This window comes from Rhinatrema bivittatum, chromosome 1 (genome assembly GCF_901001135.1).
Source record: "Rhinatrema bivittatum chromosome 1, aRhiBiv1.1, whole genome shotgun sequence".
Classification (NCBI taxonomy): domain Eukaryota; kingdom Metazoa; phylum Chordata; class Amphibia; order Gymnophiona; family Rhinatrematidae; genus Rhinatrema; species Rhinatrema bivittatum.
Window position 1 is genome coordinate 141,512,597 of NC_042615.1, and position 25,850 is coordinate 141,538,446.

The following is a 25,850-nucleotide window of genomic DNA, read 5'->3' on the forward strand; positions in this document are numbered from 1 at the left end:
GATATTTTAACTGACTCCAAACCAGAAATCTTTGCAGTAACTGAAACCTGGTTTAAACCTTGTGACACCCCCCTCATTAACCAACTGCCCTCTGAAACCTATGACATTTTCTCTATCCCCCGCAAAAAGAAAAGAGGAGGGGGCCTACTCCTCATAGCAAAAAGGGAACTCAAGCTCACCTCACAAACCTGCAATATTCCCAACCAATATGAAGTAGGTTTCTTCAAATCACAATCTCTACAAATCTGCCTTATCTATACCCCTCCCGGGCTACTAGAAAAAGACCCCTCCCCCCTCATTGAATTCCTCACCAGCGCCCTCTCTCCCGACATCCCCACGATTCTCCTTGGCGATTTTAACCTCCATGTCGATTCCACTCCACAATCCCCTTCATGCGAAGCCTTCATCTCATCCTTAGACGCAATGGGTTTCACCCAACTCATTCACTCCCCAACGCACAAAGCCGGTCACACCCTTGACCTCATTTTCACTAACTCACTCATCAACGTCATCCACTCCCCCACATGCCTCCCTGTCCCCTGGTCTGACCACTCCATTATCAATACAACCCTTTCTCCACAAACCCCTTCCACTCCCTCTCCTTCTCAGCCTAAATCCTTCCAATTTCGTAAAACCTGCCCCCTAGACACCCTTGCAACGGCTTGCTCCAACATCCCTACTCACATTGACCTAGAGACAGCAGATAGTGCTATATCCTCCTGGGCAGAAACTACCCAAAAGATTGCTAACAACTTATGTCCAATCATTCAAAAAACAATTACACAAACCAAATCACCCAAAAAACCCTGGTACACCCATGCACTCAAAACCCAAAAAATCCAGCTTAGAGCAGCTGAAAGACACTGGCGCAAACACCCCACCCCTGCCTCAAAAACCATCTATTACCAACTCATGCATGCATATAGAAACTCCATTCAAACAACAAAAAAAGAATACTATGCCAAGAAAATTCACCACCTCCAATTCAACCCAAAGGCACTATTTACCCTTGTCTCTAATCTCACCAAATCCAACGTGTCCACACCCCAAATCCCCTCCACACAGACACGATGCAATGAAATTGCCCATTTCTTTAAGAACAAAATATCCAACATCACTGCCAAGTTTACCCCTAACACCAAAACCCCCTCCAACACCAACAGCATAATCCCCCCCACCCCTCACACACCCACCATTCTCTCTTCTTTTGAACCCTCCTCAACTCTAGAAATAGAGAACATTCTAAAAAAGATGAGACCTTCCTCCCACCCCTCGGAAACCATCCCTACCAAACTTCTACTCGCTATCCCTAAAGCAATAGCCTCTCCTCTCTCCAAAATCGTTAACTGCTCCCTGGAACACGGCCTAGTCCCTAACTCCCTGAAACAAGCTGTGGTCAAACCCATCCTAAAAAAAAACCCTCCCTTGATCCCTCCAATCTATCTAACCTCCATCCCATCTCCAATCTCCCTTTCCTCTCCAAAGTCATTGAGAAACTAGTAAACTCCCGCCTCTCTGAACACCTAGAACAATCCAACATACTCCGTCCAACACAATATGGTTTCCGAAAACACCTCAGTACAGAATCCCTACTCCTCTCCCTTACAGACACCATCATCAAAGGAATGGATGCTGGTAACTCCTATCTCATTGCCATGCTAGATATTTCCGCCGCTTTTGATACCGTAAATCATAATATCCTCATTAACACCCTCATTAACATAGGAATCTCAGGTACTGCTCTTTCATGGATAAAGTCCTTCCTCCAAAACGTACTTACACAGTCCTCACCGACAACTTTACATCCCCCCCTGTTAATCTCGACTGTGGCGTTCCCCAAGGATCCTCCCTCTCTTCCACCCTATTTAATATCTATATGCTCCCGCTTACAAACCTCCTCTCCAACCTTGGGATTACACACTTCATCTATGCGGATGATGTGCAAATCCTCATCCCCTTCACTAACTCTGTACTCACCGCACTCCAAAACTGGAGCACCATTCTCACCTCCATAAACCAGCTCCTCACTGACATGCACCTAGCCCTCAATCCGCAAAAAACTGAACTCCTCCTCATCTCCTCTAGACATGCATCCATACCCATTCCCTCCACTCCCCACCCCCCCAACTTCCTCTCTGACACAAGAAACCTCGGTGTTATCCTTGATAATCAACTAACCTTCAAACCATATATCAAATCTATCCTCAGCAGCTGCTATTTCAAACTCCAAACTCTCAAAAAACTCAAACCCCTTCTCTACTTCTCCGATTTTCGTACTATACTCCAATCTATAATTTTTTCAAAAATTGATTACTGTAACGCTCTTCTACTTGGACTCCCTGCTACCCACATCAAACCCCTACAACTCCTTCAAAACGCCACTGCACGCATCCTCACTAATGCCAACAAGAAAGACCACATCACTCCCACCCTCATTGATCTTCACTGGCTCCCCATACACTCACGAATCATTTACAAGACCCTCACCCTCATCCACAAAAGTATTACTAACGAACATTACAATTGGATAAACCCACCCTTCCTCCCTCGTACCTCCACAAGACCCACCCGTTCCTCCCTCCGTGGAACTCTTATTCCCCCCTTCCATAAAATCCACAAGACTCATCTCCACCACCAATAGAGCCCTTTCCCTCGCAGGGCCCCTCCCTTTGGAACTCTATGCCTCTTGACCTTCGTACCGAAACCTCCACATCCACTTTCAAAAAGAAACTCAAAACCTGGCTCTTCCGCCAAGCTTACCCCCAATCAGCTTCCTCACCTTCCAATAACCTTACCCGTTCATCTTCTCTCACTACACCCCCCATCATGACCTACATCATGACCTGGCTCTTCCGCCAAGCTTACCCCCAATCAGCTTCCTCACCTTCCAATAACCCTACCCGTTCATCTTCTCTCACTAACACCCCCCATCATGACCTACACCCCACACCTACCCCTCAATCTAATTAAGGAATTACAAACCTCTCACTTAACTTCCTGCTTTTAAAACATGTTACTTAGTACAAGTCACACTTACCACCTCACCCCAATGACTTTTGTTTTCACGTCTATACAACTTTGTATAAAACCATTATACATATCAATTTATTGCCTGAATCCCTTGTACATATCTTATCCCCATGTGTCTGTCCTCACCCTCCCCCCGCCCCCCCCTTTGTCATGACTACCCCTACCCCTCCCTCCCTAAGTTATTTAGTTTCTTGCTCTGTTTCTGCATTAGTTTCTTGCTCTGTTACTGCATTTATGTTACATACTGTTATTTGTAAAGGCTTCTGCCTATATATCTTATGGTTGTAAGTTACTTGTAAACCGGCACGATGTGCAAACGGCTGTCGGTATATAAAATTAAATAAATAAAATAAAATAAAATAAATAAATAAATAAATTTTAAAAGAAACAGATCTTGGGCAATCCAATGTTCCTTCTAATTTTTTGAGCAAAAATGTCCTTTTGTGCAACTTTTTATAAGCCAAGTTCAAATTTGTGTGCTACAAGCCAATATAATGGAAATAACAGGATTTCTTATGCATACTATGTTCTTCTGTGTGCGCAAGTTTACGACCTGTGTGTGCGCGCACATGCGCACAGCTTAGATGGAACATGACCATGGTTAGCACTCCATAGTGAATGTAAGAAATCTGAATAGTTAAGTTGTAGAGGTAGAATGAATAGAATTATATAAGGATACAAACCTTATAGACATCTCAAAGACGTGGTGGGAGGAGGATAATCAGTGGAAAACTGTGATACCAGGCAGAGTTCAAGCAGAGGTGGAGGTCAGGTAATAGTCAGTGCAGGCAGCAGGCAACAGCAGAGCAGAGGTTAAGCAAGAGGCAGGGCAGGTAGCAAGCAGAAGCAGAGTCAAGGCAGGTAGCAAGCAGAAGCAGAGTCAAGGTCAGGTAGGGTCAAAATCAGGAAACAGAAACTGAAACTACTAGTACAAGAACACAGGAAGGGAACTACTTGCTCAGGCACTGGCCCAGAGGACTGGGCCTCCCTTTATATTGCAGCAGTAGTGACATCACCAGTCTGTGCCACTGGGAGGCAGGACTGCTAGTGAAGATGAATGCTCCTTGCAACCAATCAAACAGTTCCCATATCATAGGTAGGGTTGTTTTTTTTTATGGTGATGGCATTCAAAGCCTGGTAATGGGTACAGGGAGCTATCCTTTTTACCAACAAAGAAACCGGCCCCCAGAGGAGAATTGGCGGGCCAAATGAAGCCCCTCTTGAGGTTCTCCCGGATGTACTTTTGACATCGCTGCTATATCAGGGTTGGATAGAGGGTACACTCTGCCTGGGGGTGGTGTTTTACTAGGCACTAAATCTATGGCATAATCAGACGATGAGGTAGGAGAACCTCAGCCTTTTCCATGCTAAAGACATCTGCAAAGAATGTGAGGGGCCTATGGAGGTCTGGATGTTGGTGTTTGAGGTAGTTGTGGGTGGATCCTTGGGCCGGTGGCAGATGACCACGCCCCTGGGGGAAGATCCCGAGAGGGACCACCGGTCCCGCTCAGAGTATGGAGACAGACACACACTAGTTCTTTTATTAAACTGTATACTGAACCACCAGAGGTGACAGTAGTGAGCTGGAAGTGCCCGGCAGGGCTGTAGTCCCTCAGGTACTGGAACAGCGATCATGGATAACTGAGCTGTAGAGAAACTGAATATAGTGAGCAGGCAGGGTATGCAGAGTTCAGGAACAGAACCTTGATGGTAACACTCACACACAATAGTCTCTAGAAGTAGTCCAGGTGTTGGAATGAGTTAGGCCCTCGAGGAGCGAGTACCTGGTTTCAGGGAAAGCTCAGAGAGAGAGAGTAACTCACTGGTGTAGTAGGCAGCGATGACTTGCAGGCAGAATAGGTATTCAGCAACCAGTCTGGGAACATGGGCCCTCGAGGAGCGAGTACCCCTGGTAAGTCCAGGGAGGCAGAGCAGCTTGGAGAGAACCCTTGGACGTATCCAACTCCTTTCCTTGCTAACTCCATTAGGTTCGCGCTACTGCTGGTACATCAGTTGGGGCCACGCCGCGTGCACGCCTCTAGGCTCCTGTGAATCATGGCGGACTGCAGTGTCAAGCCGCTCCAGGGACGCTGGAGGAAGATGGCCGAAGGACGCCGCGGCAGCAAACCTTTCACTTGAGCAAGAGGGAGTCGCCAAAGAGGTAAGGAGGGCGGAGTGGAGATGTCGAGTAAGACGATCGCAACACTGGATGAGCTGGGAGGTCTGATGAGCAGAGTTGTATGGTGGATAGACAGTTCTGGAAACGATTAACCCAGGAGAGGATATCGCCATTTCGCCACTCTACAACCAGTTTTGCTGCAAACAAGGCAGCCCAAGCAGTATAGGGTTAACAGCTACCCAAAGCACAAAAAATGAAATATGTTCTTCATGCACAAGACCCACTCTTAGTGTCATAGGGCCTGGTAATAGTTCTCCATGGACCAAAGAAATGCAGGAGACTTTTTTCATTTTTTTTAATGGAACTAGAGGTATATAAAACTTTTCCACCAGGGCAGTGTTGATGAAGTTGCTGGCGGCACTGGAGTCCAGAAATGTCTCACAAGAGAAATCCCTACTTCCAAAGTCCAACTAGACTGGTAAAATAATTTGTTGTTGGGGAGGAAGGTGAGTAGTACCTAGGGTTGCCGCTCTCATGAATCTTAGGCAGGTACCAGGGAAAAAACATCTGTTCCCGCTGTGGAGTGGCCATTGGAACATGTTGCGGTGTCAGAATGGGGTAGTTGCAATATTTTTTATGTTCTGAATGCATGATTGGTGTGTTGAAGATTAGTGTGCATTTGGAGTATAATGATATGCCGTTGTATTGGCTTTTTAATTGAAAAGCTAATATTTAAATAATTTGTCAATTGAGGAGTGTAAGGGTTAAATTTTCTGGTGAAAAATAGTTTTACAAAATTATTGTTATATAATAAAAGTTATTCTATTTTGTTAGCTTGATTCCCATTTATCTTTAGCTTTTGGTAGACTGGAATGAACCAGTCCTGCATGCCCATTTCCAGTTGGGGGCTGGCATCCCATATATAAGATGAACCTGCTTGTTCAGACCTCCCCAATAAATTTAGAAGCCCTTTTCTCTCTGCTTAAGAATACAGAGAGGCTTGGGAGAACGGGCCCACAAGAAAGAGAGAGGGAAATACCAAAGTGCAGGGGACAAGGTATTCTCATAAGCAGTGCATCTACCCTTGAAGAACCCTTAGTGGTTGACAGAATCAAGTGTTGCCTCTCTAAAGAGGACAAAGAGCACAGGTGCCAAGAGGGTCTACTGGGACACTTCCAAGATTCTTGCCAGAGTAAGCGGCAAGATCAAAGGAACCTCCAGCAGGGAAAATCCAGCTCCCGGCTCCAGTAGAGGGAACGGGTCGGGAGGTTGTCATCCCTCAAAGCACCGACACGGCTCTGGGATCATCTCTCTCTCATGTAACCTTGCCAGTGTAACTGCCCTGGGAAAATAACCAAATCCCAGCATTAGCCATGATCGATGCTCGGGCATTTGTGCTTCCTGGATCTAATGTTCACCCAGTCACATCAAGTCACCATCCAATCAAAGAGTTTAAGTATCTTAGTAGAAACCACTGATGATTCACCATTAGCACCAGGACCAGTTACTACCAAGACCTAACCCCTGGTATTAACGATTGTACATAAGCATTAGAAGACTATTACGTTTGACCTCATTAAGGCATCACATTTTCCAGTTATCCTCAGTCTTGCATGGCTGGAATGACGTGAGCTACACATTAACTGAAAGATTCAGCAGGTAACATTCCATGTACTGTCAACAAAGCTGTATGCCAAGCAAAGAAATCCCAAAAGGGTGGGGAGGGGGACAGAAGAAGGAAAACTAAGCCATTTGGGTTGTTTGGCCAAAGAGGATGAGAGTGTACAATTATCAGAGAAATATGCCACTTAACACAGTCTTTGACAGGAAAGGAGCAAATACACTTTTTCCGCATAGACTATATGATTGCCCCATAGATTTGATCCGAGAGGCAGAAGTTCATTTTGGATGGATCTACTCGTTATCTGAACTGGAGTTGAAGGAACTTTGGAACTATTTCCAGGAGAACCAGAGAAAAGGCTCAACTGGCATTCAACATCCCCAGCGAAGGGTATCTTTTTTGTACCTAGGCAGGATGGCACTTTCCACCTTGCACAGACTACTGAACTTTGAATGCTGTTCATAGATATGGAGGGGGGGGGGGGGGAGCCCACACCCCCTTTCTTCTTTCATATACACAAGAGCCCTTCTACCCTGTCTTCTCACTCCCCTCTTCACCCCTACCTCCGCTTACCCAGTCATTCACCCCCTACTTCCCTCCCCTCGACAGTCGCTCACCCTCCCACTCAATCTCCTCACTTCCACACACCAACTTCCCTTCCCTCTGTCATTCACCCCATACTCCCTTCTGTCACTCACTCCTCCTCCCATTCAATCCCTTCCCTCCCCTCTATCACTCACCCGCCTACTCAATACCCTTCCCACATTCTTACCTCTTCCCTTTCAGTCATGCACCCTTCTTCCCACTCACTCCATTCACTGTCACTCCCCCTCCCCCACTCACTTCCTTCCCTCTCAGCCATTTTCTCTCCTTCCTACTCACTTCCCTCCCTCTGACATACTCCCTTTGTTCTCCATAACAGTCCCTCCTCCAATTCACTCCATTCTCAGTCTCAACACACCCTTTCCCTCCCCCAATCACTCCCTTCCCTTCTCTCTGTCACATACCCTCCTTCCTTCCCCCATTCACTCTCTTCCATTCTCTCTCCTGTCACTCACCAACTTTCTTTCCCTTAGTCATACTCCTTCCCAACCCACCATGTGACTTAGTCTTCCTGCCGTGGTCGTCGTAGTCTTCCTGCTGGATGGGCGCTTCAAGCCTGCCAGCAGGTCAGCTTCAGCCCCACTGTACAGGGCTTGTTCTTGCTGGCGAGGGGTGAGAACCCTGCTAGTACATCATGCTGCTGTACAGGTCCTCTTCTTACTGGCGGAGTTGAGAACCCCACCAGAGCATCACTCTATGGTGCCATAGGGCCTATTCTTGCTGCTGGGGGGGGGGGATCCTGCCAGCACATGTGCCACGGGTGCAGGTTCTCTTCTTGGGGGAGGGATGGAAACCTTACTAGTGTGTTATTCAATAGTGCGGACGCTCTGGCCTATATGCCTGACAATCAGAGCCCAACATCGCACGGGCTGCACATAATGTAAATTTTTGAGAGATAGGTGGGCCAGAAGAAATATGGTGATGGGCTGGATTTGTCCCATGGGCCATAGTTTGCCCACTCCTTAGAGCAGGCCACTACACTGACCTTCAGGTCCATTCATATCCCTTTGGGTGAGATTACATGGCCTAGGAATTCAACAGTTTGTTTATCAAATTCACTTCTTTTTAACTTGTGTTGAGAAACCGGGCCTGTGGGGTGCCATGGCCGATTCCCCTACCTGCCACGTTGCTCTCCGGCATCTCCGGCGCGCGTCGGGCCTAGTTGGGGCCTTCTCGTGGCGCTCCCTGTGCGAGGGAAATGCCGACAACGCCACGCACTTGGAACCGCCTTAAAGGGGCCAGTGTGGGAAGGACGGCTCCGCCCCCAAGATGATGTCAGACGCCCGCCGGTATTTAAACTTGCCTGTCAGCCTTCTCTCTTGCCTTGCAACGAGGTTCTCTCTCAGAGTTTGCTAGTTGCTGCATGTTCCTGATCCTGTGTGTTCCTTGTTCCTGCTCCAGCCCTTCCTTGCCTGCTCCTGTTCTTGGCTCCTGACTTCGGCTCGTCCTCTGGCATACTGCTTCGCTGCCTACCTTGACTCCTGGATTGTCTTCAGTCTCTGTGGCCTGCCTAGCCTCAGACTTCTCTTTGATCCGCCTCCCGGCTACGACCTCCGCTGAGGGCTTTCCCTCGGTATTGTATCACCATCTTCTAGCCAGCTCAAGGGTCCACGATCACAACAACTTGGCATACAGCTTATATCTTTTAAGACGTTACAGAACCTGACAGATTTGCCTATCGTGTTCTGTTGGGTTTTCAGAAAATATTAGAATGTCAGCTAAGTAATCACCACACAGTGATCCAGTATGTCTCAAAAAATTTCATTTACAAAATGCTGAAATGTGATAAGGTATTCTGTAAGCCAAACGGCATTACAAAGTACTCAGTGTCCGTATCATGTTCGGAAAGTTGTTTTCCATTCATCCCCTTCTCGAATATGAGCCAAGTTATTAGCCCTCCTCAGGTTGAGCTTGGTAAAATTTTGTGCAGCTTGAAGACATTCCAGTAGTTTATTTATCAGGGGCAAGTGGTAACAGTTATTGACGGTAACAGCATTCAAAGTTCGGTAGTCTGTGCAAGGCAGAATGTGCCATCCTTCTTAGGTACAAAAAAGATGCCCCTCACTGGGTATGTTGAATGCCAGTTTTAATTATTTGGTGTTTGATGTGTCTGCTGTTTTGAAATATTTAGTTGATTTTTGGGACATATTTAACTTTATCCTTATTCTTCTTAATTATTATATGTTCTATTATTCATCTTTTTTGAAATATTTTTATTAATATGGTTTACCAGAAGATTGATTTTATATTTCTTGATTTTGTTTTACAAGGAATGGTGATATTTCTGTTTTGCATTATTGCACTGCATATGAGTCTCGCTTGTAGTGGTTTCCAGTTTAATTTTTTATCTGTATCTTTCTATTTATACTTTATGGCTTTTTTTTTATTTGGTGAGGGTCTGTCTGTGTTCTGCATTTGACTGAGATGTGGTAGTCTGCTAGTTAGGAAAATGCCTTGCACCTCTTGGGTTGAAGGTCATACTGATTTTGGTAAAGGCTGAGACCCATGATTGAAGGGGCTCCTCAGGTGCTAAAAATGATGGTGCTTAATCTTACTGGATAGTAAAATACCTGCAGCAAACTTTTGGTGGTTTGAGTGTCATGTCAAGGGGTTCCAAGGGGGACCCCTCCCCCAAACCTTGTTGCAGTCAATAACTTGTAATGTAGCCCCAGCACAAAAATATTTGCCCATCCCTGCTCTACTATCCTGCTTAGAGGACTATACAAGATCCCAAGCACACCCAGTACCCCCCCTCAACTTCCACTATGTATTACCATCAAATTTTGCAATAAAGCGGACAGCTACCCCAACATTCGGCCTCCTACATTCCTGTGGGTTTGATGAACAGCACCCTGCCTCCCCTGACTTGCTGGAATTGACACAGTTGGATTCTAGAGCGCAGAAGTCTGCTGGTACCAACCTGGCTGACCCCATGGCCTGCAGTATCACTTTTCTCCTTATATTTGCTCAAGAGAGTAAAGGGTAGGTTGTTTACAATACTGCAACTTTACAGCCCTGTTCTTATTACTGTCATTGAATCTAACAGCAGATAAGGACCACAAGACCAGTCCCATCTGCCCAATCTCAATATAATACCACAGACGTCAGTTGTCAGGCTTTTCCCTCACTTCTTCATCAATAGGCATCCTCTATGTTTATCATATGCTCTTTTTTTTTTTTTTTTTTTATTACCACTTTTGTCTCCACCATCTCCACTAGGAGTTCATTCAATGCATCTAATCATTCTTTCAGTAAAGAAATATTTTCTGATGTTGAGTCTAACTTTCTGGAATCTTAGACTGTAATATCTTATTTGGGCACATTCTTTCTTCTTTTTGATTTATTTATTTGAGGTAGCTGAAAGTCTAACATATCTCTGTGTTCTATTGGGTATACATATTTAGGTCCTTAAGTCTCTTCTCACATGGCGCTTTAGGTACATACCCTGCATCATTTTGGTAGCTCTTCTCTTGACCTTTCCAGCCCATGTTTTTCCTTGAGATCGGATAGTCTTCACAAGTGGACACCAATAACCTACAGAGAGGCATTATAACCTTTTTCTTCTGGCTATTCCTCTCCTTCTGTACCCTAGCAATCCTCTGGTTGTGTCCATCCCTAACCCACTCCTCATCATAATGTTTAACTACTTTGAGATCATCAGACACTATCACCATGAGGTTTCTCTCCTGGTTGGTATGCATCAGTTTATTACCCCCTACTTATGTATTGCTCTCTTAAACTGAATCTTAACTGCTAAGCAGTCATCAGTCTTCAAGTAAGATTTACACCCTCTTCCCCTGAGTGTTTGAAATCTGTAGGTCTTCTGGAAAAATTCTGAAACAGCATAATAAGCATGCTCTTAACCACTGGGAAAAGAAAGATTAGGATACCATCCATGCCTGCCCAGTACACAGCATGCTTACAAAGCAATCAGTGAATGCAAAATACCACAAAATAATACATGTTTGTATTAAAATAAGTAGTTTCCACAACTAAAATGGCCCATTATATTACACTATTTTTAGCATGTATCAAAATATACATCGTGTTGACTGTTCTTCAGCTAAACTGGCACATATTTTTCCACCTCAGAAATTCAGATAGGACCAGATTTATGTGAATAAATTCACTGCCAACTCCATCAATAGGCCACATACTTTAAATGTTATACAAAGTGTCAAGAAAAATGATTGTTTATTTTTAAACAGATTTAGATCTGGTTTGTAAAACCTACTATTTTGTTACTCCCTTAGTGTGTCTTACACACACACAAGAAAAAAATGCTCCAAAAAAACAACCAAACTGCAAAACTCCATTGTAGCGAACCATTTGTGGTGTCTGCAATATGAAATGTCCAAACTTCTCATATGGAGCAAATAAAAAAGAAAATTAAATTCCCCTTCTTGTAATGTACCCCAAATATATAATCAAAGAGTCTAATGCTAAAAATGATCCATTAACTTATGGCATTTATTTAAAACATATTCATGAATCGCTTTTCCAGGTCGCTATCAGGAAACCGGTACTCGCTCCTCGAGGGCCCATATTCCCTGACTCGCTGCTGCTCCTACCTTCTCTTCTGCCTGGAAGGATTCGCTATCTTCAACACCAGTGAGTACTACCATCTTCACCTCAGAGCTGTTCCCTGGAACCAGGTACTCGTTCCTCGAGAGCCTGCCTCTGTTCCAGCCCTAGTGCCATCTCCTATGTGGAACTGCTGTGTGAGTACATTACCTTCAAGCCTCTCAGCTCTCAGGGATCAGGTACTTGCTCCTCGAGGACCTGCTCTCCCTATCCTGGGGTTCTCCATACTGGGCTTTGTGCATATTCCACTGTACTCATTCTCAGTTCTTTCCGCTACAGCACTGCTACCAGAGGAGTCGCTGTTCCAGCGCCTGAGGGATACTAGCCCAGCCGGGCTACTTCTGCTGCTGCCACCTCTGATGGCTTCACCACATTGTCTAATAAAAGATCAATCTCTGTGTTTGTGTGTCCTAAACTAAGCCTGACCTGTGGCCCCTCACGGGACTTCCCCCCATGGGCGTGGTCAGCTGCCACAGTGTCCAAGGGTCCACCCAAAACCTCACTAATTATAACAGTCATCCTGTATAAAAGGCAGGATCATACTGAAAAAGTTCATTTTGAGTTTGTCTCAGAGTTTATTTGTTCAAGCATCTCAAATTAAGAATGAGCTACAGCCCCCCCATCCACCTGTTTTCTTGGGGATAAGGAAATATCAGGAATAGAATCCTAGTACATGTTCAGAAAGTGGAATTAGTTCTGTCACTCATTGTTGAAAAGTGATTGAAGCTGCAGCAAATTGATGGATCTGGATGGAATACCAAACAATACGGGACGAATGGAGGCCAGGAAAAATGCAACTGTTACCCAGATTGCACAAATTGAAAGACTCAGGTTTCCTTGGTGATCAGACGCCATTCCTCCAGGAAAGGTTGGATTCTTCCTCCTATTGGAAGAGTCGGAAACGGATTGCTTTGGGGGATCAAAAACTTGGCCTTGGTTTGGGTTGGGCCTGTTGTGTAGGTTTCTGTTGCCACACTTCATAGTTAAGAAGTCTTTTTTTTTTTATTTTACGTAGCACTGAAAAGTGCTATTGTGGGGCTACAGACACAGCAAGGCAACTTTAAAAAAATAAACTGAAGTAAAAATATGTTGAATAAAATAGTTTTTAGGAATTTTGAAGAAAATATGTAGGAAAATCAGATCACTTCCGTGCTGTGTTCCGACAGAATGACTGAGGAGACTTGGTGCCGCTGGATGACATCACCCACATGTAATTGCTAATTCAGTCTGCTTAATGACAGAAAAAATGTTAGTCAGTCTTGGTCCTCCATAGAATTTGCGCAATTTAAAACAAGTATTGCATACAGAATGACGCATCGCTAAACTTAGCGATAGGACAAACTAAATGAAACTATTATTCCAGTATAAAGATATGACAGATGTTGCAAAGAGCAGCAAGTTTGCTTACCATAAACTGTGTTTTCCGTGGATAGAAGGATGAATTAGCCATGACTTTGGGGAACGTCCTCCGGTCCTCTAGGTAGAGGAGCTCTCTCAAAGTACACAGTGCTGTGCTCTATGGGCCTGCGTGGGAGTATCTCCCATTTGACTCCCATCCTGCCTCAGTCTGTTTTCCAAGCTCTGGATGGAGTCTGATAGTAGACTGTCCAGGGAGGCAGGAATCACATGGCTAATTCATCCTGCTATCTACAGAAAATCCTGTTTACAGTAAGCAAACTTGCTCTTTTTTGCACATAAGCAAGCTGAATTAGCCATGACTTTGAGGAGTCCCAAAGCTGGAAGGTTGGAGCATCGGCGCCCCCTAGGGGCAGTGTACCGTTTCTTCCAGTTTACAATGATGTGCTCAACCTCACTTGTCCTTGTCAGAGGGTGGGTTTATCCTCTCTACCCTCTGCGGCCAGCTGCTGACCAGCAGCGGTGTAATGTGTAAGGCATGCAGCAACGATTGCATGGCAGCTCGCGAATGTCCATGACGAGTGCATCCCTCATAGTAAGATGGATGCCGCAATTGCTCTGTCTTGGTGGCCTCGGCGCAGCATCAAAATGCTTTATGTTTGCTGGAACAAGACAGGATGCACTAGGACCCGGTGCCCGGCACTTCATCTTGAAGGATGCTCCAGTTGGGAGCACTAGACTCCGAGTATACGCAGCGATCACAGTAGGTCATGCAGATTTGGGATCCAACGTGTGAAGTCGCCTTCTGCGTCTGCCTTAAGCGGTTCCGGGAGATGGTTGGCTCAGTTATCACCTGAGTAAGATGGAGAGCCAAGATAACCCCAGGAAGAGTGAGGACTCGTTCATAGCGCTGCCCTGTCGCAGCAAGATTAGAGGTATGATGAAGCAGTGGATAAGCGCCCGTTCACTGACCCTCTTTCCTGAAATGAGGGCGGACTCCCTCCCGGCACGATATCCTTGGTGACAGCTGTCCGACGATGCATATAGCAGAAACCTGGGTTGAGTTAGGCTCAGGCTAGAGTTTCATGGGACCATTCTCCTTGACTGCTGGCATAGCCGGATGATCCTTCGGTAATCTGGAGTTCAATGCTAGGTAAGACACCAGGGAGTCTTACTGAGGAGATGATAGGCTGCGATGGCCCTGATGTGCCCTGTCCGATAACGTTGACCTTCTTGTTCGGCATGGGGGAGAAAATCTTTTACATACTTCCTGTGTAGCCGAGAAGGTTCGATCTGTGTTCTCCACTACACTTTCTGCGCTTGGCGCAATTACCATGGTAGTCCTTCCAGGCAGGATACTTACTGGAAGCCCCCCCCCCCCCCCCTATGCTGTACTTCCGGATCGGTAGGTTCAGGTATGTTGATGTGTCCTTCAACCTCCCCAATGCTGGATGCTAGCAGGAGCGCATCAGGTGGAGGAAGGATCACCCTTACTGACACAGCAGGTCTCATGTATGTCCATGGGCATTAGCTTCCCAATGGGTGGACGAACCAGGCAAGCATCCCACAGTCTCTGTGGACCATTGAGGTCCTGAGGGTGATACTGTTCCCATTCGAGCTTCGCCTCTTGAGTGGTTCTCATATGCGAGATACGAGGAAATTATACAGTAGTCTCTTCGTCTCTGGGAAGAGGGAAGCATCTTGTACTAAGCGAAGCCCATGTGGGCAGATGGGGGAGCCTGGATTCACTGTTGCTTTTGGTGACCAAGGTGTACTAGGATGGTCCCCTGCCTGATGAGGTAACCTGCCACTACATGGCTAGATACACATTCTCAGGAGTAAAGTGTCACCATATCCATCTACTGTGGAATCCCTGCGCAGGCTGTGGCTATTCAGAGTGTGAAGGCCTGGGCCTCTGGCTACTGCCATATGAGTCCCGCTTCTCAGTGACCGTCTGCAGAGTCGATACCCTTCCTTCATCTGTATAGGGGATCATCCTCTGGCCACCCGTACGGGCCATGATTTCCGCCCTCACCGAAATCACTTGGGTTTGAATCTGATGTGTATGGACACCCCTGTCTTTGTTGGAGGTGTCGTACATTCGTTGGTGGATGGCCTTCCTTTGGGCCTCTGTGGAGGGTGACCAGCACCAGAGTTGCCACCTCTTACACTCATAATATATTGATTTGGCCTGGTGACAGAGGCAGGCATTGCATCCCCTTGTTGCCTGCCTCGATTATTAGCAGGTTATGTATAATCACTTAGGTGACACCGCTATCATTTTCCTGACTGGTTGACACTTGCTGACTGGGCCCTGCCACTAATCCAGCCGTAGGCCATGGTCCTTGGATTTGGGTAGTCACATTTTGTTTTCCTTTATGCAAACTGTTGCTCAGGGCCGCCAAAGAAATTTGCCGAATTTGGCGCTTCGTTTTCCCGGTCTGTAACATATTGTTACAGCCCTAAGTCATCCCTTCCTCCAATGAGTTGAAGGGTTTGGTCCCCATGTGACTGATAGTGAGGCCAGCTTCCTCAGCCTTGCTGGCAGCTAGCTGGCCTTCAAGACTGCCAGGTGCTGGTGTTCCGGTTAACAAACCTGTTGCATCACCTGTTTTCTGAGCAGGTGACTATCCCCGAAGAAAGATGACTCGCACCGGGGAAATGGAGGTAGACCTGAGATCTGCCCACCCCCCCACCCCCCCTTCCCGAGGCTTCCCCATCACAATGAAGAACGGGACTGCGCTGTGGCAGGATCTCTGGTGCCCCAATTGCAATTAACACTGCTTCGTCGATATCCGAAGCGGTCGTAGTATACCATGAACCTCCACCCGAGGGTCAAGCAACCTCAATCGACATGACCAATGTGCTGGACAGGAGAAGCATATTCTTCCTTCTTAGGCAAACCTAGTTAGACCTCATCGGAGGAGAGCATCACTAGTCTGAGAGATGACTCTAGCACTTCTGAGATAGGCCCCTTTGTGAAACTCTTCCCAGGAGAGCCTATGCTCAAATCTCTCCGATCAAACACCTCTCTGATCAGGGTGACAGAGTGGTGCGGCTGTCAGTCCATCTTGCTTACATGTACGGGGTTGAACCACCCTCAAGTCCACGTACACCTGCTGGCTGGCCTCCTAGGCCTTGCCTATATTTATGTTGGAGTAACGCCTCCACAGGTCAGCGTACTTCCAGCACTGACTCTGCATGTTGAAGCATCGGCCAACTCTCCCCTGCACTTCAATCAGGTCGTGACACCTCTGTGCTGGCGAAGGGAGGTATGCAGCTTGGGATCCCCAAATGGGATAAAAACATAAAAACATAAGAAATTGCCATACTGGGTCAGACCAAGGGTCCATCAAGCCCAGCATCCTGTTTCCAACAGAGGCCAAACCAGGCCACAAGAACTTGCCAATTATCCAAACACTAAGAAGATCCCATGCTACTGATGCAATTAATAGCAGTGGCTATTCCCTAAGTAAACTTGATTAATAGCCGTTAATGGACTTCTCCTCCAAGAACTTATCCAAACCTTTTTTGAACCCAGCCACACTAAATGCACTAACCACATCCTCTGGCAACAAATTCCAGAGCTTTATTGTGCGTTGAGTGAAAAATAATTTTCTCCGATTAGTCTTAAATGTGCTACTTGCTAACTTCATGAAATGCCCCCAAGTCCTTCTATGATTCCTGCTGCTGAATAAGCCGATGCCCCAGCTTCAACCAGTCACTCCGACGCTTCGACGCAAATGCTTCGATGCATCGCATCGATGAAGCACGTAGAAGCCTCGGCTTCGATGAGGCGCACCGACGTGTCAGGTTTGGCGAAAATGCTTCGATGCATCGAGTGGATGGAGGCGCTTCAAGTGGATTGAGGCACTTGGATGCATCGCGTGGATGGAAGCGCCTGGATAGAAATTCCACGATGCTCCACTCTGAACCGGCATGGGGTACTTAGAGTCCCTGGCTCACCATAGGGCTTTGCTGAAGAGGCCCTCTCTGTCCTTACTCTTGGGGGAAGTCCCATCTGGGCCCCGGAGCGGACTCAATGACACCTGGTCTGACACATGCAGCACAGATCCAGCTTCCACCATCTGTTGTGAATCTTCCTCCAAACAGAGAAGACAATTAAATAACAAAAATAAAGTAAGACAGAAAGAGCTCCCAATGGTTTCTCTTATTCCTGTCCTCCAGTAGCTGCGGCAGTGGGGATTCGCCCCATATGTTGGCTAGCTTCTCCAGTTCGCTTCCAAACAGCAGGGTTCCCCTGAAGGGCATCCTTGTGAGTCTCGTTTTGAACGATGCATTGGCCGACCAGCTTCAGAGCCAGAGTTATCTTCTGGCTGCCATGGCTGATGACACTCCTCTAGCTGCGGTGTGCACCAGAACAGAAGCAGCATCCGTGAGGAATGATACTGCTGGGTCCAGGGCTTCCCCAGGAGTGTTGTTCCTGGTCTGTGATAAGCAGGCGCGTGTCACCACGGCACAGCAGGCCGCGATCTGTAAAGACATAACGGAGACATCAAAAGACTGTTTGAGGATGGATTCCAGACGTCTGTCTTGAGCATGCTTGAGTGCTGCTCCTCCCTCCACTGGGATATTAGTGCGCTTCGAAACCGCGCAGACCATGGCATCCACTTTCGGACATGACAGAAGATCTCTGGCAGCTGGGTCCAGAGGGTACATGGCTGCCAGGGCACGCCCCCCTTTGAACGTAGTCTCCGGGGCATCCCATTCCAGGTCAATTAACTGCTGGATGGCTTGTAATAGTGGGAAATAATGGGAGTTCTGACAGAATCCCTCTAGGAGGGGATTTGTCTTAGGTTACCCTGAGGCACTTGTGGCCGGGATAGCGAGCTCTTTCAAGCTGTGTGTGACTGGGTCTGGAAGCTTGTCCTTGGTGAAGAAGCACCTCATGGTTCGGTCCCCGGGGGGAGTTCCCCTTCCTCCAGGGGTTCTAAATCCTCATCTGAGTTGTCCGTGTCCCCGAAGGTGGGGCTTCTGGGCGGTGGAATCACTTCCCTGGGCATAGACGGTCCCGGGATGTTGAGGTCCTCTGGCAGAGGCTGTGGCTGTATTGTCGGAGGACCCGGTTGCATGTGGACGAAGGTATGCAGGCCTTTGAAGAATTCCACCCAGGAGATAGATGCTGGGTCTAAATTAAGATGAGCTGTGTCCCTGGGGAGCCCCGTTTGAGGAAGGGTCCCGCTGGGGGATGCTAGGTCCGGGGTACTGTTCGAAAAGCTGGAACCCGGTACCAGCTGGGGAGGGCCATGGGTTGGATCCCCCAGGGCCTCCTTGCTCTGTATACACAGGGCCGTGGCCTCCTCATGCTGTGCAGCTCTAATGTGGCATGCTGGGCAAAGGCCCTGAGCCTTGAGCTTCTTCTCCAGTGATGCCATGGCTTGTGCGCGTAAAGGCAGGGCCTGGGTGGTTTAGTTATGTGCTCCGGTGCGTCGATGGTGTGCGCATAGCATTGGTACACGCTCAGGGAGATGTGCGCGCCCGGCACAGTAAGCGTGTTGCTATGCGCGTCGCTTGTGCGCACGGTACTTGGGCGTGCGATGTTGTGCCCACAGCTTGCCTCTGTGCGCACGGATCGGGGCAGCGGACAGGTCAGCGAACAGGTCAAGATGGTGACGGCGACCACGCGGACAATATGGCGATCACCTCGGAGGGTCTCCACGTGGGAGGACCCTCGGATCTGAGCGGGGTCTAGCCCTGCTAGGGTAGATCAATCCGGTGGCACTGGTCCCGGCTGGTGAACTGTGCGACTCCTCGTGCTTCGGAGACCAGAGACTTTTAAAATAGATTTCTACCTTACCTTGTCTCGGCGCTTCCCGGTCTCATTCCGGGTGGTCTCCAACTGCGGGGGGAGAAGGAAATACCTTCACCGCCGCGCTTGAAGTTGCACCCGCTGCCTCTCAGCTTCACCCGACGTCGGGGGCTAGGTCCCCACAGAGGGTCGGCCGCCGGACCGAGGCTTACCTCCGAGGGATTGCAGAAATCACCTCAGGAATTCTCAACTGGGGGAGGGACCCAATGGGCGTCACCGCAGGAGAGCGGGACTCGTCTATCGAGGTAAAATTTCTTCTTGTTTTGGTTTTCTTTGGTAATTTACTCTAATGCTGTGCTAGCGTGCATAGAGTCCCAAACTGCTATGGAGACGAAAAATACTGAAGAGCTGCACTTCCTGCAGGGATATATGTACTAGGGCTGACAACAGATTGAAATCTGATCCATCTCCAACTGCTATCAGGAGTACACTATACCCATTAGTCCTGAGTCCATCTGCTACACGCTAGGAAATTGGTGATTACAACCACATCTAAGTCTGCCTCTGCCCTTGTGGCCTCAAGGTTAGTGATTTTGTTAGCAAGTTTTTGATCATTTGCACACAAGACTTTCCAAGATGTTTTGCCACCCTCTTTCTTTTGTTCTCTAATTCTTATTCCATTAACCATTCCATTACTTAACCCTCCTTTATTTTTTATTTTTATCTACCAGATATTACATAACCGATTTGAGGTTTTTATTAAGGGCTTATCCCATCTTTCACAATTTATTTTATTTGTGGGAGAGAGCAATTTGTTACTCCACTTACTTAGTTTAAACATTGGGCCAAACAGGATTGGATTTATGGTTAAGGATTTCAATACTTTTATTGGATGGATACAAACCACTGTGGATTTGAATAGAAAGCTAGAAAGCCAAAGGTTTGATTGGCTATGTATTGGCTATGTATTGTTGCTGGCAGTTCTGAGGTTGCACAGTAAGTTATAGGTCAAAGTAGTAACACTTAAAGCTGAAAGACTTTACAGTAAAGCTGGAACTTTACAGTAAAGAAATGCTTAGCATTGCATAACAGTAAATTAAACATTAAAAATGAATATTCATAGGTCTAATACAAACATAAGCAGCACCAGCGATCTGTAATGCTATTTGCTAGATAATGGAATATAATCTTATTAGGATAAGAAGCAGAAGAAAGAAAAAGTATATAACCACCAGTATTTCCTTATCCTGGCAGAACTGTTACCTTTTGTACACAATAAAGATAAAAAGTGCATCCTAGTTTTCACAGCAGAACTAGGATGTGGTTTTCTTCTTTTTACCCTGGTTTGTAAGCTTATCAGGTACCTGTAATTCTAACAGAATTATTGGAATTCCTCACTATACTCTCTGAATATATCCTTATTTTCAAAGATGCAACCTTGGTCACCAATATTTCCAAAATCATCTCCACCAAACTTTCATCCATTGATTATCTTTAGGAAAATTATGTCTATTCCTCTGTTGTAGAAGGATCTTTGATCACAAACGGGTCGATACAGTAAACCACTGTATCGGCCTGAAATTTAGCTAATTGTCCATGATCCCTCCTTAAATTCTTAAACTGCTCTTAAATATTTGTTAACTAACCCAGTAGTCAGATTATTTCTCCCTAGGTACACAATTTCTATTTCACACCGATTTTGCATTTTTCTGGTCACATTCCTCATGCAGAGATGCAATGACATCTCAGTCCTGTCAATATAATGATCACAGAGGTAAAACAAAATTTGAGAAAACAAAAGGAGAGCAATCAAAACGAATGACATATAATAAGCAAAACCTTTTCATAAAATCTTGAATGCCTGCTCCTCCTATCACTTCTCCAGAGATGATCTCATATATAGTTGAATTAAATTATTCTCTTAAGCTAGAATACAAATCTGTCTTTAAATCAACAGTATATAGGACAACAAGCATTAGTCTTGCTTCAGTCAGTTGTACTCTTATTGCCACCGTCAAGGAAACAAAAGAAACTTTGAAAAGGCATTAAAAGCATACATTCTACCAAGATAATGCTCTGAACATTAACAGAAATCTAAATCTATAAATTTTATACAAAATAAATAATTAGATATGTATCATACCGTTATTTTGTTTGTAGTTGAGGCAACAGGTAATGCTTCCAGTCCTGTTCTCAGTTTCTTTTGTTTTTCACAATAAGCTTTCCAAGTATCTTCATTAAATCCATAATTGAAATAATCTGAGAGATCAGCGCCTAATGACAGAAAAAAAAATGTACATGCATGGGTATGAACTTATATATGGACTCTATGCATAGACCAAGCCAATCAAAATCAGATGAAAAATCTTGGATTGGCCACTGTTGGAAGCAGGATACTGGGCTTGATGGACCCCTGATCTGACCCAGTATAGCATATTTTATGTTCTTATAATCCCTGAACATCTTATAGCATTTTTTGTCAACCAATAAAACAGAACTCCATACTGATCTCTTATATGAACTTTCAAGACTACCTATGTCCTTTCTTCAGAAATTCTGATACTCATCAAGCATATTTGAAAATGTAGAGCAACAAACAAACTGACAATAACAGCTCTGGTTTTTATGTACTGTAGCACTTTTTTTGTATTGTATATGGTTTTGTCAATATTCTGCCATATTGATATGTTCTCACACATTTAAGTACACTGACATCACCCGGAAGCAACAATCAACTAAACTAAGGTATCCACTGTCCTATTTAAATAAATGTGCACAAACAACCATATATGTGATTTAAGTTTTCAATGGATTTTACAACACATGGTTAAAGGTAATACCTGGTTTTCTCCATGGTTTATCTTCAAAAGAATCCAAGTCCACCTCTACAAGAGGCACACCATTAATGCTTCCTGGTGCATCAAGATCTACACCTTTTACTTTAGTCCCTGTATGAAAAAAAACAATAAAACAAAAAATATTAGTACTATTCCCAGTAACAGAAGCACAATCTTTTCTTCATAAGAACAAATTGCTAGAAGCACATTTTTAGGACAAATTAACACTTTCTCTTAAGGTGGCTGGCTGACAATTAAATATAAAGGACTGGATGGTAGACCTGAGTGCTTTGGAAAGGAAAAGAATAAGACTCAGGAGTCAAGAGGAACATTCTCACCTGTATATTTTCTCTTTTACTTTGAGCATCATTTATGACTGATGGGTGTATTCCAACTTGGTGATGTGACAAAATAGTTACCACTGGGGGCTCCTAAAGCACGATATTCTCAGCACTTCTACTTCCTGTTAGCCAGACAAGCTTGCTTCCTCAGCTAAACATTTAAGGTGGTCAAAGAGAATAAATAGAAGTACACATTCCCTTGCTATTAGTCTTCTTATAGCAGGTTTAACTGAGCTAGAAAATTTTCATTAATGCTTATATACCGCACGCCTAGAAATCTGACCAATGCGGTGTACAACAATACTAAAACAATGAAATACAATGAAAACATTAAAAAAATTCCAACAACAATTCCAATACTAACCCATCTGAACAATGCCTAACATCACTAACTCACAAACATGGGCACAATCATGCCTTCACCTTTTACTGAAATGTCAAATAAATTAATCTCTTGTCTGATATCAAGTGGCAAAGAGTTCCAAATTTCTGGCCCAAAAATTGAAAATACCCTTTTACAACAAGATACCTTATGCATCTCCTGAACAGATGGAATCTGAACCAACACCTCATGTGAAGACCGAAGATTATACTTTGGGACATAGGTCTTAACCAACTTCTGCAAATAATCCGTACCTGGGTGTGTAAAAAAACCAAAAAACCCAACACCCCCCCCCCCCCCAAAAAAAAAAAACCAAACCAACCCTTGCTTCCCAGTTTACTCAAAGCTATGTGCAAGCATTTATCTGACAAAAACATGAGTAATTCCATTCAACTAAACATGCATGGTTGGTTAGCTCTGTTGTTCAAAGTTCACAGAAAAAACTGATAGGTGAGAACATTTTTAATCTATTACACTCCTCCAACATTATGTACCAATGAGATACACCTCAGCAGTACCTCAACTGGGCTGAGTCCACAGCAGGCTGAATAACTTTCCTGCTCTGTAGTCCACTCTGTAGTCTCTTGTGAAGTTAAGGATAGAATTCCAAGCAGCCACCTTCAAGATCTTTGATACCGATTCATACACATGTTAAAGAAAGCAAGTTTGCTTATTGTAAATGTGGTTTTCCATAGACAGGAAGATGAGTGAGCCATGTCATGGGGCTGATGTCATCTGATGGCGCTGATTGGACTCTTTGCTCATTGAGTTTTTGCTCTACTGAGCATGTGCGGGAGGCCTTGCCTTGTGATCCCCTCAGTTGATTGTAGAGCTTAGGTTTAGCTCAGTACCTGCTTTAATACCTGCTTGCCTCTCCATGGAGGCAAGCAGGTATTAAATATAGCAAATTCATTCTGCTATCTACAGGAACCCTGTTTATGGTCAGCAAACTTGCTTTCTCCATCGCCAAGCAAGGCTGAATTAGTTATGATATGTAGGGAGTTGCAAGCTGAGGGTTGCAGCAGAGCACTTAGTGAAAAAGTAACCCGTACACCTGTGGAGAGTGGACTACTGGCTTAAAAGGCCACGCAAAACTGTTTGTCCAAATTTACTATCACTTTGTTAGATTGTCCAGATAGTAATAGGATGTGAAAGTGTGAACTGGTGACAAAAGTTGCAGCTTTGCAAACATCTTCAATAGGCACAGATCGCAGATGAGCCACCGAGGTGGTCATGGCTCTCACTTGAGTCTCAACAGAGTCTGAAATCTGGAGGCCAGCCAGGCATAGCAATGTGCAATACAGTTCACTAGCCAGGTGGACAAAGCATGCAGATGAAAAGTTGAGAATCTTGGTGATGTGGTTGAGTCCCCTCGAGAAAATAAGCCAAGGCCTTTTTGCAGTCCAGTGAACGTAGGTACTTCTCCTCCTCAAGTGCATGAGGTCTTGGGAAGAACATAGCAAAATGATGACTCAATGTAGATGTAAAGCTGAAACATCTTTTGGGAGAAATCTGAGGTAAGTGTGCAGTACTACTCTGTTGTGGAAAAACTGCATATAAGGTGAGTAATGGACTAATGCCTGCAGGTCACTGACTCTTCTAGCTGACATGAACGCGACTGGGAACACCACCTCCAGGTGAGGAACTTCAAGGAAGCAGGCACTGTTTGTAAGGCAGTTTCATGAGTTATGCCAATATAATGTTGAAATCCCATCTCACAGGTAGTTGATGATTGGAGGTCTCATATGCCATAAGCCTTTCATGAACTTTCACACTAAAAGGATATACAGATATCAGTTTGCCATCCACATGAACATGGTAAGCCGCAAGAGCATAGAGATGCACTTTAAATAATGATGTACTAAGACCCGGAGTAGAGAGAGAAAACAAGGACCGAGGCAGCTCCTTAGGATTGCAGGTAAAAGGGTCTAGGGAGCTTGCTTGATACCAAGATGAAAATCTTTTCCATTTAAAACTGTAAGCTCTTCTGATAGAAAGCTTCCTGGTGGAAACCACGATCTACTCTGGATAATGAGAGTGATGAGATTAGTAAGCAATCATCTATGCTGTTAAGTTGAGAGAGGAAAGGTTTGGATAACATACACAAGCCTCCTCCTGAGATAGATTGGATCCTAGAGGGACTGGAGGATTCATTGACAGTGGGACGAGTTACGATAACCACACTTATTTGGGCCAAGAAGGAGCAATGAGGATCAAGCACCCAATTCTATAGTGCTTTCTGCACTGTCCAGGCCACTAGCGGAAGTAGCAGAAAAGCATTCAGTAGATCTGCATCCTGTTTGAGTAGAAAAGCATTCAGAGTGGATCTGAACTTGCTTTGAAGAATGAAGCAGAAGTTTTCCGATACAAATAAAATTGATCAAAGGGCGATCCTAGAGACTGAATAATCTGCCACTGCTTGATCTAGAGCGCCTTCGTGAGGATGAAACACACTGCTGAGGTGATATGCCAACTTGTTGGATATCCCATAAAGATAGGTCACTTGTAGAAAAGCTCTGTGACTGCAAACCCACTCCTCAGGGATTCCTGGGAGAGGGCTCATGACCTTATGCTCCTTTGTTTATTTATATAGAATATTACTACTTGATTGTCGGATTGAATTAGAATTCTCTATCCCTGGAGGAGATGTGAAAATGTTCTTAATTCATATCCGATTGCTCATAACTGCAGAAGACTAATCTGAAACAAATGTTCTGCTGGCAAACAGATCTCTTGGGTTCGGAACAGACCCATATGCACACTTCATCCCCTGGTGAATGTATTTCTTGCCAGCATTATTTGATGAGGTAGAAGTCAAAGGGGAGATCCTGTCTCTAGGATGCCTGGGCCTGGAGAGACCAATTAATTTTTGCAGAGATCCTCACTGGGCACAGTAAGAGTTGAAGCAACTGATTCCACTAAGCGCAGAGGCACAACTGGAGAATACAAATATTGAGACGAGTCATGGGAACATGTACTGTTGTTGCCATATGATCCAGGACAACCAACAAATCCTTGGCCTAAACATGATCCCACTGAAGCAGGCCCTGATTAGGATTTGAATACAGAATGCTCATTCTGATGGAAAGAATGCTCTCTCCTCCAGAGAGTCTATTCATGCCTCTATGAACTTGATTATATGGGTAGGTACAAGGCTTGATTTGGCAAAGTTGACTATGATCCCCAGTGACTGAAGAAGCTGAAATA

The 25,850-nt window shown here is 45.3% G+C and overlaps 1 protein-coding gene across 5 annotated transcripts in view; it reads right to left on the reverse strand.

Moving 5' to 3' along the window:
- Positions 1-25,850, reverse strand: part of FIP1L1 (factor interacting with PAPOLA and CPSF1) — a 323,029-nt gene that overhangs the window by 224,002 nt on the left and 73,177 nt on the right. For all 5 annotated transcript variants that reach the window (XM_029587658.1, XM_029587675.1, XM_029587666.1 and 2 more), the window contains 2 exons: positions 21,924-22,031; positions 21,227-21,357 (listed from right to left, as the gene is read on the reverse strand). In XM_029587658.1, coding sequence (XP_029443518.1) covers positions 21,227-21,357; positions 21,924-22,031 — 239 coding nt within the window. The remainder of the gene's footprint in view (positions 1-21,226; positions 21,358-21,923; positions 22,032-25,850) is intronic.